An 18,028-nucleotide genomic window follows, 5' to 3' on the forward strand; every position below is an offset into this window, starting at 1 on the left:
ACATGTGTCAATAATGTTGCAAAGAGATTCAGATATAAAAAAATAGTCTAATCTACAAAATATTGTTGGTTTTGTGTTTGAATGCCAGGTGAATTTGCTCTCGTTTGGGTATACTGTACGCCAGATATCTATCATATTGTAGTTTTCAATTATGTTGTTTAAAATGTTTCTATTTTTAGTATGAGTATAAAGGTTACCATTCTTTTTATCTATTAATGGGTTCAGGACCGTATTGAAATCACCACCGATTATAATGTTTTTATCTTGGTTATTTATTATAAAGGATTGTGATGTTTCGTAAAATGTGGAATCGTCTATGTTAGGGCCGTAGACGTTGATTAATGTTATTTGTGTTTCGTGTATTTTGATATCTATACTCGCTTGTCTGCCAATTATTATTTCCTTAAAGTTATCGACTGTGACACCTATATTATTTTTTATCAGAAAGGCAATGCCTTGTTTATTAGTATGTTCTCCACTGAGATAGATTTCTCCGTCCCATTCAACTTTTAAGGTTTGTGCTAAAGTAGGTGTCAAATGACATTCTTGTAAAAGGCATATACTTTTTTTTTTTTCGTCTAACCATTTGAAGATTTTTATGCGTTTGTCTTTATTGTTTAATCAGTTAACATTTAAAGTACATAATTTAATCATTTAAGTAGGTGGAGGGTGGTGTGAATCGTAATTTGTATGTGCTTATCAGTAAATTTTTATTTTAAAATGTGTCCAGTTGGTTTCTCTTATAGGACATAAGATGTCCATGCATACAAACACAAATAGAAAACAAAAATTAAGAATACAAAAAGATAAATATTCCATAGACTTGAAGAAGTAAAAAGAGATAATCAGACAAGTAAGAGGAAAACACAATAAAAGACGTGTCCCTAGTAGAGACATAGAAAAAAATGAAATAAAATAAAACATATGAACAACCATAAAAAGCAACATGTGAACAAAAACACAAGCCAATGTGTTTATGCATAATACTCATGTATATAATTATACAACACAAATTGTGCACACCAAAAAACACAAGCCAATGAGCTTATGAGCTTATGAATGATTCTCATGTATATAACTATACAACATAACATGTGAACAAAAAAGCACTTGTCAATGAGCTTATAAATAATACTCATGTATATAACTGTACAACATACCATTATGAGAGAAGCACAAGCCAATGAGGTTATGCATAAAACACATGTATATAATCATACAACATAACATGTGAATAAAAAGCACAAGCCAATATGCTTATGAATGATAATCCTGTATGTAATAAATAAGTTGTTAATAAGTATGTCATTTAGTATGTCGTTTACATAACTGAAAATGAATAGCTAATTACACTATGTGATTATGACCTTGTATTTCAGATAGTACATGTTTTTATGTATTTTAAGTATACAAATTGTATCAAGGTACCTTTCAGTTTAGAAGAAAAAAAGGAAAAAAAAAACTGTTTACAAGGCATCTCTTAGTTCATAGGCAGTTAAAAACTGCAGCTTTTTTATTGTGTGCAGCCTTTTCTTGAAAGTAAAAGTTTAAGATCATCCACTCAAGATGTTAGAAATTGATAACATAGTGTATCTTATGACAGATTAACCATATATATTATATTTCTGTAATATTACTGAAGCAGTTCAATAAATTAATATGAATTTTGTGTCACAAATTTATCAGCTTAACAAGATTCTGTATATAGCACATTTTGAGGATTCACATTTGTCAAGATTATTTAGCAATTACAATAACAATTGTATAAAATAATCTTGTTTAAAGATTTGCTTTGATTAGTCATGAGTACATATTATAGTCATGAAAGTTATAAAATAGGGCTATTGGTATTTATTTAGTATTAAATTTACCCCCAAAAAAGGATCACCTATTTATTTGAATAGGTGATCTATGGGGAAATATATAATATATATATCTATCTATACACACATATATAGTACAATATTATTAAGAGACAAATATTTTTATGTTCACCAATGAATGAATAAACCCATATGCGACCACCTATGCGAAAACAAAACAATAGATGGTTTGTAGGGATAAGATTCATAGTGTATATCATTGTGTAATAGTAATATTCATACAATTAAAGATAAACAGTTGGACAAAGTATTTGAAAAAGATAACAACTATTGTATTTCAACGTATAACAGTTATACTCATACAATTAAAGATAACAACTATTGTATATCATCGTATAACAGTTATACTCATACAATTAAAGATAAACAGATGAACAAAAGTATTTGGAAAAGACAACCACTACTGTATATCATTGTATAATATAGTAGTACTCATACAATTAAAGATAAACAGTTGAACAAAAGTATTTGAAAAAGACAACCACTACTGTATATCATTGTATAATAGTAGTACTCATACAATTAAAGATAAACACTTGGACAAAAGTATTTGAAAAAGATAACAACTATTGGATTGCTTCTTATCTTATAGTAAGACATGTATGTACACTATGGTTGAGTTATACAATCACAAAGCATGTCTTATTGACATGAGCATTTACAGTATGTATTAATAACAGTTCTGTTAAGCATAGTGGCATAATGGTAGCTATAAGGCAGGATACACAAGATAGCATCAACCTCATCCTTACGAAAGTTGATCACAGCCAGTTACAATTGTATATATGCTTTACCCTGTAAAGGCTACTCTCGGCATTATTATATAGTTAGGTCAATAATGGAAAAACCTGTTCTATAAATAGAATGTAAACAGTGGGACATCAGATGGTTATATGAGTTTAAGGTCAATAGTGGTAAAATCCTATTCTATAAATAGAATATAAACAGTGCGCATTATTAACAGTTTCATGAGTCACTGCGTTTGAATTGCGCCCACAAATCCTATTGAATTTGAACGATGTAAGAGTTAAAGAATAGATTAACATTGTGTTCGGTTTTGTTAAGAAAAGTAAGAAATATATTGAGTTTCTTCCATATGGTGTACACATGTATTTATCAAACGTTATTTTTCCCTTTTCATTGAAATATATTGCAAGAGATATTGGGAGTAGACAAATAACAGTAACCTTTAACAAATATCAGTGTATACATACATAGACACGACTAACTGCATAGCTCGATACACTTATCAGACTTTGTAGGTGTTTTTTTTCGTAAAAGAAATAATATTATACATGGTATTCATTAAGCGAGATGACATAACCAATGTTTTCAAAATAAATTATATATTATTTTATATATTATTTATTATATGTTATTTTCTATAAACATTAACTTAAGTTATATATTATTTTATATATTATTTATTTTATATAATTTTCTATCTACAAAAAGCATAATCAACTTATATCATGCATAATGTTGGAGTAAAAATGAAGAAAAACACAACAAAACTAGATTCGTCTCACCGGATCAGCAGCGGCAGGTTAGATCAATGCAGTGATCACACTCAGGCGAGGAAACATGTGTTAATTACGCTTGGCACGGAGTTCACGGAAATCACGAATCACTGTGTCAATATTGTCATACAGGTCAAATTTAATGTGCTCTTGTCGTTTAGTTAGCGCAAACACAGAGCCATTGAAGAACCACGTTGACTCTATGTCTTTGTGGAGCTGAAGTCGGCTCATCAGTCCTGTATTAAGGGCGGTGATGTCATCCACCAGGCGGTGGCCAGCGTTCTTCATTTCTTTTCGCTTCCTCATCACTGCGCTTTTATCGTCGTTATTCCTGAGCTTTATGAGAACAGGTCTTGTCTGCCCCTTTTAAGTAGGGATTCGATGCATAGCAACGATCTGTTCTGGCTTGATATCAAGATTTTGTTGTAGAAATAAAGCTGTTATTTTTGCCGAGAGAGTTGGTATGTTTTCGTATTGGTCCTCTTTAACATCCATAATTTTTATATTGTTTTTTCTCAAATACTGTTAATTGTGATTGGATCTCTTGCTGTTTTCTTCATTTAACCGTGCGTTGTTATTTATTCGTTCGTTCATACTTTCTATTGCTGTTTTGTGTTCTTTTATTAATTCAACTTGTTTTTCTCGTAGAGCTTCGTTTTCAAATTGTAAGCTTTTTATTTGGTCAGCAAATTCTTTGGTTATTTCCTTCAAGCTATTTTCTGTGATTTTAATAAGTTTATTTTCAAGTTCCAGTTGGATATTTTGTTTCATTTTCATTAGAAATTCTTCATTTCGTTTTTCCATTTCATTCATTATTTTAGTTACTGTGCTTGATATTAATTTTTCAATGTCCTCTTTTTTAAGCATCTGTTCTCGCAGATCTGTTAGTGTCAGTTCCATGGTGTCCAACTGCTGTTTAATGGTGGCACTGTCATTGATGCTATCGTTGCTTACCTCTGAATTGTTACGTTTAGGTCGTTCGCTTCCTTTTGCAGCCATTTTACCAGTTGGCTGGTATTTAGATGATTTTGTAGAGTCTTTAGCACTCATAGACAATCTGATTAGGTTTTGGTATTTGTGTTTTAGATATATATTCAGATGTATTTAGAGTTTATTTTGTATGTATTTTGTATGTACCGTTAGTAGTGACAGGTAAAAGCTGACAGTGCAATCAATTAGCCACAAGTCCCTGCTGTTTGAGTAAACACAGTTTATCCTCAATTATCTCCTATTATCTCCAATTATCTACCAGCGTTTCCAATAACTGATCCAATATTACCTCTGATGAAAGGAAATGTTTATTTTTAGCTCAGTATTCAAACAAAGGAGATTTTTGCTTTTTCTACTTTTTACTACTTTTTTTACAAAAAAAATTCTATGAAAATTAGTCCATTGCATAGTTCACATCATTCCACACATTTTCATGTAAAAGTATCATTGTTTATCACTGCTTTGTCTGAGTATTTTGCAAAAACACAGAAGCTCACACTTTGTGACACATCACCTTGAAAAGTAGTCCTTCCTTGGCAAGGACAGGTTATGGTATTTTTATCAAATGTATTTGCAAGGACAGGTTTTGGTATTTTAATGGAACATATTGGCAAGGGCAGGCTATGGTATTTCAATGGAAAATATTGGCAAGGACAGGTTATGATATTTTAATGAAACATATTTGCAAGGACAGGTTATGGTATTTTAATGGAACATATTGGCAAGGACAGGTTATAGTATTTCAATGGAACATATTGGCAATGTTAAGATATGGTATTTTAACAGAACTTATTGGCAAGGACAGGTTATGGTATTTTAATGGAACCTATTGGCAAGAACAGGTTATGGTATTTCAATGGAACATATTGGCCAGAACTGCCTATGGTATTTCAATGGAACATATTGGCAAGGACAAGTTATGGTATTTCAACGGAACATATTGGCAAGGACAGGTTATGATATTTTAATGAAACATATTTGCAAGGACAGGTTATGGTATTTTAATGGAACATATTGGCAAGGACAGGTTATGGTATTTCATTGGAACATATTGGCAGGGGCTGGTTATGGTATTTCAATGGAACATATTGGCAAGGACAGGTAATGATATTTTAATGAAACATATTTGCAAGGACAGGTTATGGTATTTTAATGGAAAATATTGGCAAGGACAGGTTATGGTATTTCAATGGAAAATATTGGCAATGACAGGATATGGTATTTTAACAGAACTTATTGGCAAGGACAGGTTATGGTATTTTAATGGAACCTATTGGCAAGGACAGGTTATGGTATTTCAATGGAACGTATTGGCCAGCACTGATTATGGTATTTCAATGGAACATATTGGCAAGGACAGGTTATGGTATTTCAATGGAGCATATTGGCGGGGACTGGTTATAGTATTTCAAAGGAACATATTGGCAAGGACAGGTAACGGTTTTTTAATGAAACATATTGGCAAGGACAGGTCATTGTATTTCAATGGAACGTATTGAAGAGCACTGGTTATGGTATTTCAATGGAAAGTATTAGCAAGGACAGAACATGGTATTTCAATGGAACGTATTGGCCAGCACTGGTTATGGTATTTCAACGGAAAGTCTTGGCAAGGACAGTGCATGGTATTTCATTGGAACGTATTGGCCAGGACTGGTTTTGGTATTTCAATGGAAATTATTGGCCAGCACTGGTTATGGTATTTCAATGGAAAATATTGGCAAGGACAGGTTATGGTATTTCAATGGAACATATTGGCGGGGACTGGTTATGGTATTTCAATGGAACATATTGGCATGGACAGGTAATGGTATTTTAATGAAACATATTGGCAAGGACAGGTCATGGTATTTCAATGGAACGTATTGGCCAGCACTGGTTATGGTATTTCAATGGAAAGTATTAGCAAGAACAGAACATTGTATTTCAATGGAACGTATTGGCCAGCACTGGTTATGGTATTTCAATGGAAAGTCTTGGCAAGGACAGAGCATGGTATTTCATTGGAACGTATTGGCCAGGACTGGTTATGGTATTTCAATGGAAATTATTGGCAAATACGGGTTATGGTATTTCAGTTTCCCAATTAGCAAGTATGCTCAAATGTATTTTAGTTGCCTGGACGAGCAAGTTTGGCCAATGGTATTTCAGAAGCTTTTATGGGCAAGGAAAGTAAATGATACTTTAGTTTCCAGGGCCGAAGAGTAAGGAGCTCTGTCATGTATGTCATGTATACCTTATGCTTACTTGTAATGAAATAATATAAGTTAATAGTAAAAAGTGGTAAATTTCTGTCATGACAAATTTTTATTGCGTTATGTCTTTATAATTATCAATTTGAATCTTGATTCTTTTTAAGGATTTACTGCATCAAAACTTCATGAACTGTAAACATGTTTTGGCCTTAATTTGTAATGATGTTGTCATTGATTAATTGTACAATTGATTCTAGACCACTTGAGAAACTGTTTCATGCTTTTCAAAATACCTTATTCTCCTGCTGGACTATCAACTTGTAACATTTACCTTCTTGGAGTTGGATTTAGTATGCGTATATTCTTAAGCTGTATTACTTGCCATCGCCATACCATTCAAGTCTTTTAATATTCTATGTATTTTTTTGTCAGTGCACAATTTTGTTTTCTTCTTAGAATATTACATACATACGTACGTGCATGCGTGTGTGTGTGCGTGTGGACATATGTACGTACATACATACATACATATCAAAACTTAATTAATGTTGAATATAAGTTTGTATATCATTTATCATAATTGAATGTTAAATTTGCATAAGCTTCCTTTCTCACATGCTTGTTTACCCTGACAGCTGGTGATGCTGGTTGGTTCACTGAATCTCATTGCCAAGCCCACCACTGTTTTCTTCCTGCTGGCATATGCTGCCGTGAATCTTGCCTGTGCAGCACTGGACTTGGCGTCAGCACCAAATTTCAGGTACAATAACATGTAATCAACAAATAAAATATTGTATGTCCATATACAATTTAATTATTTCGTACACCAGGAACTGTTCCATAAGTGTCTATGCTGAAGCTGATTGTATCTAGCTCCTTGGGCGATGTTCGCTGTAACTTCTGAAGAATGTGCAACTACAAACTGTGATGGTGTTGTGTTGTGTTGCAGGCCCACATTCCGGTTCTACAGCTGGCACTTGTCTCTGGTGGGCCTGGTTGGCTGCCTGATTATGTGCTTCTTGATCAGCGCCGTCTACTCATCCGTGGCAATCATCTTCATGCTGATAATGATCATCGGGTTGCACTTCCGTGCCCTGCCAACCCAGTGGGGCTCCATCAGCCAGGCCCTTATCTTCCATCAGGTATGTGGGGCTCCATCAGTCAGGCCCTTATCTTCCATCAGGTTTGTGGGGCTCCATCAGTCAGGCCCTTATCTTCCATCAGGTATGTGGGGCTCCATCAGCCAGGCCCTTAACTTCCACCAGGTATGTAGGGCTCCATGAGTCAGGCCCTTAACTTCCACCAGGTATGTAGGGCTCCATCAGTCAGGCCCTTAACTTCCACCAGGTATGTAGGGCTCCATCAGTCAAGCCCTTATCTTCCACCAGGTATGTGGGACTCCATCAGTCAGGCCCTTAACTTCCACCAGGTATGTAGGGCTCCATGAGTCAGGCCCTTAACTTCCACCAGGTATGTACGGCTCCATTAGTCAGGCCCTTATTTTCCACCAGGTATGTAGGGCTCCATCAGCCAGGCCCTTATCTTCCACCAGGTATGTAGGGCTCCATCAGTCAGGCCCTTATCTTCCATCAGGTATGTAGGGCTCCATCATTCAGACCCTAATCTTCCATCAGGTATGTAGGTTTCCATCAGTCAGGCCCTTATCTTCCACCAGGTATGTAGGGCTCCATCAGTCAGGCCCTTAACTTTCATCAGGCATGTAGGGCTCCATCAGTCATGCCCTTATCTTCCACAAGGTATGCAGGGCTCCATCAGTCAGGCCCTTATCTTCCATCAGGTATGTAGGTTTCCATGAGTCAGGCCCTTATCTTCCACCAGGTATGTAGGTTTTCATCAGTAAGGCCCTTATCTTCCATCAGGTATGTAGGTTTCCATCAGTCAGGCCCTTATCTTCCACCAGGTATGTAGGTTTCCATCAGTCAGGCCCGTATCTTCCATCAGGTATGTAGGTTTCCATCAGTCAGGCCCTTATCTTCCATCAGGTATGTAGTTTTCCATCAGTCAGGCCCTTATCTTCCACAAGGTATGTAGGGCTCCATCAGTCAGGCCCTTAACTTCCATCAGGTATGTAGGGCTCCATCATTCAGGCCCTTATCTTCCACCAGGTATGCAGGGCTCCATCAGTCAGGCCCTTATCTTCCATCAGGAATGTGGGGCTCCATCAGACAGGCCCTTATCTTCCACCAGGTTATGTAGGTTTCCATCTGTCAGGCCCTTATCTTCTGTCAGGTACGTGGGGCTCCATCAGCCAGGCCCTTATCTTCCATCAGGTATGTAGGGCTCCATCAGTCGTGCCCTTATCTTCCATCAGGTATGTAGGGCTCCATCAGTCAGGCCCTTTTCTTCCATCAGGTTTGTGGGGCTCCATCAGTCAGGCCCTTATCTTCCATCAGGTATGTGGGGCTCCATCAGCCAGGCCCTTATCTTCCACCAGGTATGTAGGTTTCCATCAGTCAGGCCCTTACCTCCACCAGGTATGTAGGGCTCCATCAGTCAGGCCCTTATCTTCCATCAGGTATGTAGGTTTCCATCAGTCAGGCCCTTATCTTCCACCAGGTATGTAGGGCTCCATCAGTCAGTCACTTATCTTCCATCAGGTATGTAGGTTTCCATCAGTCAGGCCCTTATCTTCCACCAGGTATGTGGGGCTCCATCAGCCAGGCCCTTATCTTCCATCAGGTATGTAGGGCTCCATCAGTCAGGCCCTTATCTTCCACCAGGTATGTAGGGGTTCCATCAGTCAGGCCCTTATCTTCCATCAGGTATGTAGGTTTCCATCAGTCAGGCCCTTATCTTCCACCAGGTTTGTAGGGCTCCATCAGTCAGGCCCTTATCTTCCATCAGGTTTGTAGGTATCCATCAGTCAGGCCCTTATCTTCCATCAGGTTTGTAGGGCTACATCAGTCAGGCCCTTATCTTCCATCAGGTATGTAGGGTATGTACATTGATCATGACTGGCAGATGACCCCTATTGATGTTCAGGTCACTGGGTCAAAGGTCAAGATCACAGTGACTAGAAATAGTAGAATGGTTTCCGGATGATTACTCAAGAACGCTTACGCCTAGGATCATGAAACTTCATAGGTACATTGATCATGACTCGCAGATGATCCCTATTTATTTTCAGGTCACTAGGTCAAAGGTCAAGGTCACAGTGACTCGAAATAGAAAAATGCTTTCCGGATGATAACTAAAGAACGCTAACGCCTAGGATCATGAAACTTCATAGGTACATTGATCATGACTGGCAAATGACCCCTATTGATTTCAGGTCACTAGGTCAAAGGTCAAGGTCACAGTGACTCGAAACAGTAAAAGGTTTTCGGATGATAAATCAAGAACGCTTACGCCTAGGATCATGAAACTTCATAGGTACATTGATCATGACTGGCAGATGACCCCTATTGATTTCAGGTCACTAGGTCAAAGGTCAAGGTCACAGTGACTCGAAACAGTAATAGGTTTTCGGATGATAAATCAAGAACGCTTACGCCTAGGATCATGAAACTTCATAGGTACATTGATCATGACTGGCAGATGACCCCTATTGATGTTCAGGTCACTGGGTCAAAGGTCAAGGTCATGGTGACTCGACACAGTAAAATGATTTCTGGATGATAACTCAAGAAAGCTTACGCTTAGGATCATCAAACTTCATAGGTACATTGATCATGACTGGCAGGTGACCCCTATTGATTTTCAGGAGACTAGGTCAAAGGTCAAGGTCACAGTGACTCGAAAAAGTCAAATGGTTTTTAGATGATAACTCAAGAATACTTACACCTAGGATCATGAAACTTCAAAGGTTCATTGATCATGACTGGCAGATGGCCCCTATAAATTTTCAGGTCACTAGGTCAAAGGTCAAGGTCACGTTGACTCTACACAGTAAAATGGTTTCCAGATGATAACTCAAGAAAGCTTACGCTTAGAATCATCAAATTTCATAGGTACATTGATCATGACTGGCAGGTGACCCCTATTGATTTTCAGGTGACTAGGTCAAAGGTCAAGGTCATAGTTACTCAAAATAGTAAAATGTTTTCAGGATGATAACTCAAGAATGCTTACACCTAGGATCATGAAACTTCATAGGTTCATTGATCATGACTGGCAGATGAACCCTATTAATTTTCAGGTCACTAGGTCAAAGGTCAAGGTCACAGTGACTCGAAACAGTAAAATGGTTTCCTGATGATAACTCAAGAATAATTAGGTCTAGGATCATGAAACTTTATAGGTACATTGATCATGACTGGCAGATGACCCCTATTGATTTACAGGTCACTAGGTCAAAGGTCAAGGTCACAGTGACAAAAAACATATTCACACAATGGCTGCCACTACAACTGACAGCCCATATGGGGGGGGGGCATGCATGTTTTACAAACAGCCCTTGTTTGGTATATGTTGTTTGCATTTCTGTAATATATTTAATGATAAGTGCTGACATATTGATATTTTTCAAACTAGAAAGACTAGGTCTTTATTTTTATGCCCCCAAAAGGAGGGCATATAGTGATCGCACTGTCCGTCTGTTTGTCCGTCTGTCCGTCCATCACACTTTTGTGTTTAGGTTTTGAAAAATGCTCATAACTTCTATGTCGCTTCAGATGTAACCTTCATATTTGGTATGCATGTGTATATGGACAAGGCCTTTCCATACGCACAAAAATGTTGATCCCTTTGACCTTGACCTTGAACTTAGGGTCCGCATTTAGGTTTCGAAATCTGCGTTTAGGTTTCGAAAAAAGCTTTTTTGGGGGGCATATGTCTTCCGATGGAGACAGCTCTTGTTTTTACTTCAAAGAGAGCTTAAAAAAACTTAAAATGTCTTGTCTCTCTCTCAATTGTAATTAATAAAAAAAAAAACACTAATAAAAGTTTATGTTACTAAAACACTAGTCACACATCCTATCAAACAATACTGAGATTTAAGCCAATAAGCCAATATAATACTTGACAATGTCTGGAGGGTATATATAAAACCTGCATGATATTGGAGCTGGTATAAAAATTATTTTAAAAACCAATTGTAATCGAATTCTGTGTTCAACGTTCAATTATTTGCCATTGTGTTTTCCAGCCCACCTTTTCAATTCAATTACATTACATTGACATTTTGTAATATAAGTATACAAGATAACTATTTATACAAACATTTTCAACAGTTTTACATTTTAAGATTGCATAAATATATTTAATCATTTTATTGACAAGAACACATCAGCATTTCCATTTTGTGACCCTGACCTTACTTACCTATCTACCATATTTTCTTTAGGTTAATTTATGCAACATTTCTGCTGGGGTTAATTCAAACCATGATGATCATAGTGCTATGCCTGTTGGTAAATCCATTAGCAGCCCCAACAAATAATGTTTGAAATCCACAGCAAATATTTGTTTAAATCCCAGATGGTGCTGGAATAATAGTTTCTTCCTATACACAAATGAAGAAATAGTAAGACGTCTAATATGAAATGAATAATCAAAGGCATTGAAAAAATTGCTTTCATGTTCACATTATCTCAATTTTATCTCACTACATTTTTTCACTCCCATTAGTACTTGTGAAAATAGTTATATTATTATTTTACTGGAAAAATACTGCATGGTATTACCATGAAGCAAACAAATACATGTACCCTCTATATGTTTTATTTATAAATGTTCATGTGACCTGTAGGTTCGCAAGTACCTGCTGATGTTGGATATTCGAAAGGCTCATGTAAAGTACTGGCGGCCACAGATTCTGCTCATGGTGTCCCGCCCACGACAGTCTTCCGAACTCATCGACTTCATCAACGATATCAAGAAAGGTAACATGTCCACTACTCTGCAAAACTGATGCCAAAAAAGGTGACATGTCCTTTGCTCTGCAAAACTGATACAAAAAAAGATAATATAACCCCTTCACTGTAATACTGATATCTACAAAATGTCTTGTTCACTTCAATACTGTTTTCAGGCGGTCAATATGTAATGGGTCATGTATTCTCAGATTTAGTATCTGTTTTGAGGAGGTCTGTATGTGCTGGGCCATGTTCTGTTTACAGGAAGTCTATATGTGCTGGGCCGTGTTCTGTTTACAGGAAGTCTATATGTGCTGGGCTGTGTTCTGTTTACAGGAAGTCTATATGTGCTGGGCTGTGTTCTGTTTACAGGAAGTCTATATGTGCTGGGCCACGTTCTGTTTACAGGAAGTCTATATGTGCTGGGCCATGTTCTGTTTACAGGAAGTCTGTATGTGCTGGGCCATGTTCTGTTTACAGGAAGTCTATATGTGCTGGGCCGTGTTCTGTTTACATGAAGTCTATATGTGCTGGGCTATGTTCTGTTTACAGGAAGTCTATATGTGCTGGGCCATGTTCTGTTTACAGGAAGTCTATATGTGCTGGGCCATGTACTGTTTTCAGGAGGTCTGTATGTGCTGGGTCATGTTTTGTTTACAGAAAGTCTACATGTTTTGTTTTCAAGAGGTCTCTATGTGCTGGGCCATGTTTTTGTACTTTTTTCAGGAGGTCTGTATGTGCTGGGCTATGTACTGTTTTCACGAAGTCAATACTTGCTTTGCTATGTTTTGTTTTCAGGAGGTCTGTATGTGCTTGGCCATGTTCTGTTTTTAGAAGGTCTATATGTGCTGGGTCATGTTCTGTTTGCAGGAAGTTTGGATGTGTTGGGCCATGTTTTGTTTTCAGGAGATCTGTATGTGCTGGGCCATGTTGTGTTTTCAGAAGGTATACTATAGGTGCTGGGTCATGTTCTGTTTACAGGAAGTTTGGATGTTTTGGGCCATGTTCTGTTTTCAGAAGGTCTATATGTGCTGGGCCATGTTCTGTTTTCAGAAGGTCTGTATGTGCTGGACCATGTTCTGTTTTCAGGAGGTCTGTATGTGCTGGGCCATGTTCTGTTTTCAGAAGGTCTGTATGTGCTGGACCATATTCTGTTTTCAGAAGGTCTGTATGTGTTGAGCAATGTTCTGTTTTGAGGATGTCTATATGTGTTGGGCCATGTTCTGTTTTCAGAAGGCCTATATGTGCTGGGACATGTTCTGTTTCCAGAAGGTCTGTATGTGCTGGACCATGTTCTGTTTTCAGGAGGTCTATTTTGTGCTGGGTCATGTTCTGTTTTTAGAAGGTCTGTATGTGCTGGGCCATGTTCTGTTTACAGGAAGTCTATATGTGCTGGGCCATGTTCTGTTTGCAGGAAGTTTGGATGTGTTGGGCCATGTTTTGTTTTCAGGAGATCTGTATGTGCTGGGCCATGTTGTCTTTTCAGAAGGTATACTATAGGTGCTGGGTCATGTTCTGTTTACAGGAAGTTTGGATGTGTTGGGCCATGTTCTGTTTTCAGAAGGTCTATATGTGCTGGGCCATGTTCTGTTTTCAGAAGGTCCATATGTGCTGGGCCATGTTCTGTTTTCAGAAGGTCTGTATGTGCTGGACCATGTTCTGTTTTCAGGAGGTCTGTATGTGCTGGGCCATGTTCTGTTTTCAGAAGGTCTGTATGTGCTGGACCATATTCTGTTTTCAGAAGGTCTGTATGTGCTGAGCAATGTTCTGTTTTGAGGATGTCTATATGTGTTGGGCCATGTTCTGTTTTCAGAAGGCCTATATGTGCTGGGACATGTTCTGTTTCCAGAAGGTCTGTATGTGCTGGACCATGTTCTGTTTCCAGGAGGTCTATTTTGTGCTGGGTCATGTTCTGTTTTTAGAAGGTCTGTATGTGCTGGGCCATGTTCTGTTTACAGGAAGTCTATATGTGCTGGGCCATGTTCTGTTTACAGGAAGTCTATATGTGCTGGGCCATGTTCTGTTTTTAGAAGGTCTGTATGTGCTGGGCCATGTTCTGTTTTTAGAAGGTCTGTATGTGCTGGGCCATGTTCTGTTTACAGGAAGTCTGTATGTGCTGGCTCATGTTCTGTTTCCAGAAGGTCTGTATGTGCTGGACCATGTTCTGTTTTCAGAAGGTCTTGTGTGCTGGGTCATGTTCTGTTTTTAGAAGGTCTATATGTGCTGGTCCATGTTCTGTTTACAGGAAGTCTATATGTGTTGGGCCATGTTCTGTTTTAGAAGGTCTGTATGTGCAGGGCAACGTTCTGTTTACAGGAAGTTTGTATGTGTTGGGCCATGTTCATTTTGCAAGAGGCCTATATATGCTAGGTCATGTATTCTCACATTGAGTACCTGTTTTCAGGAGGTCTGTATGTTCTGGGCCATGTGCGTGTTGGTCACCTAGACGACCACCCAGACAAGGACCCACTACATGACGAGTTTCCTAAGTGGTTGAAGCTGGTTGACACCATGCAGGTCAAGGCGTTTGTGGAGCTGTCGCTGGCAAGGACCGTCTGTGATGGACTTCATCACCTCATCAGATCCACAGGCCTCGGGGGCATGAAGATCAACACAGTGTGCCTGGGATTCTATGATAATACTCAAGCCGTTGATGCCTTGAGTAAGCGCCAGGTCCCTAAAAGAAGTTTATTTGGAAAGGGTGAAAGTAGGAAGCTTGAAATAGGAGAGCATTTCCGTGGTGTAAGGCTGCAAGAAGGCATGAAGGACCTGGCATCCAAGGAGTATGTGAAAATGGTTGCAGACTCTTTAAAGATGCATAAAAATGTTCTTTTGTGCAGACATTTCAATATGTTGGATAAAAATTACATTAAGGGCAGCAAAGGAAACATGTTCATTGATGTTTGGCCTGTGAATTTCTTTCGTCCTGAGACTGCAAGCTATTTTGACAACACGTGTCTGTTTCTGCTGCAACTAGCTTGTATTATCAACATGGTGCCGGGATGGAAGTCCAAAACCACTCTAAGGGTGTTCCTGTTTGTGAATGCCAACACTGATAATGCACTGAAAAAGGAACAAAAGCTTGAAACATATTTACGACAGCTACGCATTATTGCCAAAATCCAAACAGTACCATGGGAATCCATTGAAAAGGGCAGCGACTTGAGTGAGTTTGACGTCAGCGTCAACTACCCTGACTGTCAGATGCAGGAGTACAACCGGGTGTCAGAGGAGTTCCTCACTGCAGTGAACACCACCATCAAGGCAGCCTCCCAGCGCACGGCCTTGACCTTCCTCTACCTGCCCCGACCCCCCAAGGACATCAGTCAGCTGGAGCCCTACCTGGAGCAGCTGACCCGCCTCTCAGTGGACCTTCCCCCCACTGTGTTTGTACACGGGCTGCACCCAGTGACCTCCACCACCCTGTGAGAGGCTGGCCCTGGTTACTGGCAACCAGCTGTACTGGCATAGCTCTATAGAAAATACTAGGCTTGAGGCTTTTTCTACTAATAATTTATAACGTCTTGCTGCAAATACTTGTTATAGCCTATTTACAAAAATTATGTATGCAGTAGTTACAAGGCTACATAGTCATAACACTGGTAATATTCACCAAGATTCAGGCTTCGTACATTCATAAGATGAAAATAGTATTTAAAACAAGAGATTATTTTCTTAGCATCTTTTAAAAACAATGATGCTGTTTCTGATATGCATTGACTTTACTTTTTAATAATTGCTTTTTTGTTTCCATTAAAAAAAATGGCTGTCCATCAATCTTCATCCTTGGACTGTGTCTCAATATTCTTATGTAAATCATCACATGTATATATATATTGAATATGTGAGCAAAAGGTTTCTTGCATCCATGACTTGGGTGTGTTTGTGTTGCCTCCCAGCAGAGTGATTGGACCAATATTGGTCTTTCATGTGGTAAGACTATTTTTTGCTTTTTCTGTATGATCAAAATTTAGTTCACAAGTAACAGAAAATGAGTTCCTGAGTGAAATTATACGTGTGTATGTGAAATAAATATTTGGTTATTTTATGCTGTAGTGCAATATATGAATACAATTAGGTATGAGATTTTTATGCTTTATTGTTGATAAATGTATGATAGTTATATTTTTATTTTGTTCGTGGATTTTTGGTTAACTTTTGTGTGTGATTATTTTCTAGCAACTTACTGAGTACATGTCAAGAGAAGTAAATGACAGTGGTAGACAATATTGTTGATGGAAAAATATCACGATTTTTCATTTTTATTTACTACAGTGAAAGAATATCAATTATGTTGTTTTTACTGATACCATATTTTCATTCACCTATAAATATTTTTTTTATCCTCTGCCAAAGGTGGAGGGATATAGAATTGGGCCTGTCCCTAAGTCTGTCTGTCACAAAACTTTTTAGGGCTATATCTCAGAAACTTTATAGATATCAACATGAAACTTCATAGGTGTATAGATATCAATGAGGAGAAGTGCCATGCACCATAACCCTTCACTTTCTTAAATAAGAGTTATTGCCCTTTGTTGTTTGTATGATGGAGTTTTTCAGGGCTATATCTCACATATGATGCAATATTTCAACATTAAACTTAATGGGTGTGTAGAAATCAATGGGAAGAAGTACCATGCATAAGAACCATAACCCTGCAATTTCTTAAATTAGAGTTATTGACTTTCCTTGTTTTTGTATGATGTATTTTTAAGGCTATATCTCAGATACACTACAAAATTTTAACATGAAACTTCTTGGGTGTGTCAATATCAATGAGGAGAATTGCAATTCATAAAAACAAGTACCCTACACTTAATTATTACATATTAATTATTACCCTACACTTAATGATTCTACTGTATATCATGGGATTTGCACCATTCCATTAACATAGTTTATTTGGCAGGTGATATCAATTCAACAAGTTTGCTTGTTTACTTATAAAGATAAAATATTTGCCTAATAAGATATTGTTTTTGTGTTTAATTTTTCAGAAGGTTGATGCACACAATTACATGCCAAGGCTTTTAAACATTAAACGCATTCTGCATAGTATTGTTGGGTCTAACAATTCAAGTTTAGGGGCCAAAGGTGAAGTACAAGTTTTTCTTTTTATATACAAGTTATGGGGCATGTGATAAGTGTAAATGAGAGCTTTTATGTGTCATTAACTTATTCGTCTTTGTGTGCCTTATAAAATGAAATGTGTGAAAGCTTATGCCTATACCATTCAACTAAATATTTCTCTTATTTTGATTAATTGTTGTGTTTTTAATATACCCTTATTTCATAGTTGTGTAAAAACCTCTCTTATTATTTTTGGAGGTTGCATCTTTCTTTTTTAATGTAACTGCAAAAAAAACATTTTGTCCAATGCTTAACCTTTTTATGTCCCCCACCACTATAGTGGGGGACATATTGTTTTTGCCCTGTCTGTTGGTCTGTTGGTTATGGTCAAACTTTAACATTTGCCATAACTTTTGCAATATTGATGATAGCAACTTCATATTTGGCATGCATGTGTATCTCATGGAGCTGCACATTTTGAGTGGTGGAAGGTCAAGGTCATCCTTCAAGGTCAAAGGTAAAAAAAAAAGTCAAAGCGGCGCAGAAGGGGACAT

General features: G+C 37.7%; 1 protein-coding gene across 1 annotated transcript in view; it reads left to right on the forward strand.

Moving 5' to 3' along the window:
* Window positions 1-17,663, forward strand: part of LOC127880654 (solute carrier family 12 member 9-like) — an 80,867-nt gene extending 63,204 nt beyond the window's left edge. The window contains exons 10-13 of the mRNA XM_052427975.1: window positions 7,224-7,348; window positions 7,538-7,730; window positions 12,299-12,431; window positions 14,809-17,663. Coding sequence (XP_052283935.1) covers window positions 7,224-7,348; window positions 7,538-7,730; window positions 12,299-12,431; window positions 14,809-15,833 — 1,476 coding nt within the window. The 3' untranslated portion in view covers window positions 15,834-17,663. The remainder of the gene's footprint in view (window positions 1-7,223; window positions 7,349-7,537; window positions 7,731-12,298; window positions 12,432-14,808) is intronic.
* The last annotated feature ends 365 nt before the right edge of the window (window positions 17,664-18,028 follow it).

The sequence above is a fragment of the Dreissena polymorpha genome, chromosome 5 (assembly GCF_020536995.1).
Source record: "Dreissena polymorpha isolate Duluth1 chromosome 5, UMN_Dpol_1.0, whole genome shotgun sequence".
NCBI lineage: Eukaryota > Metazoa > Mollusca > Bivalvia > Myida > Dreissenidae > Dreissena > Dreissena polymorpha.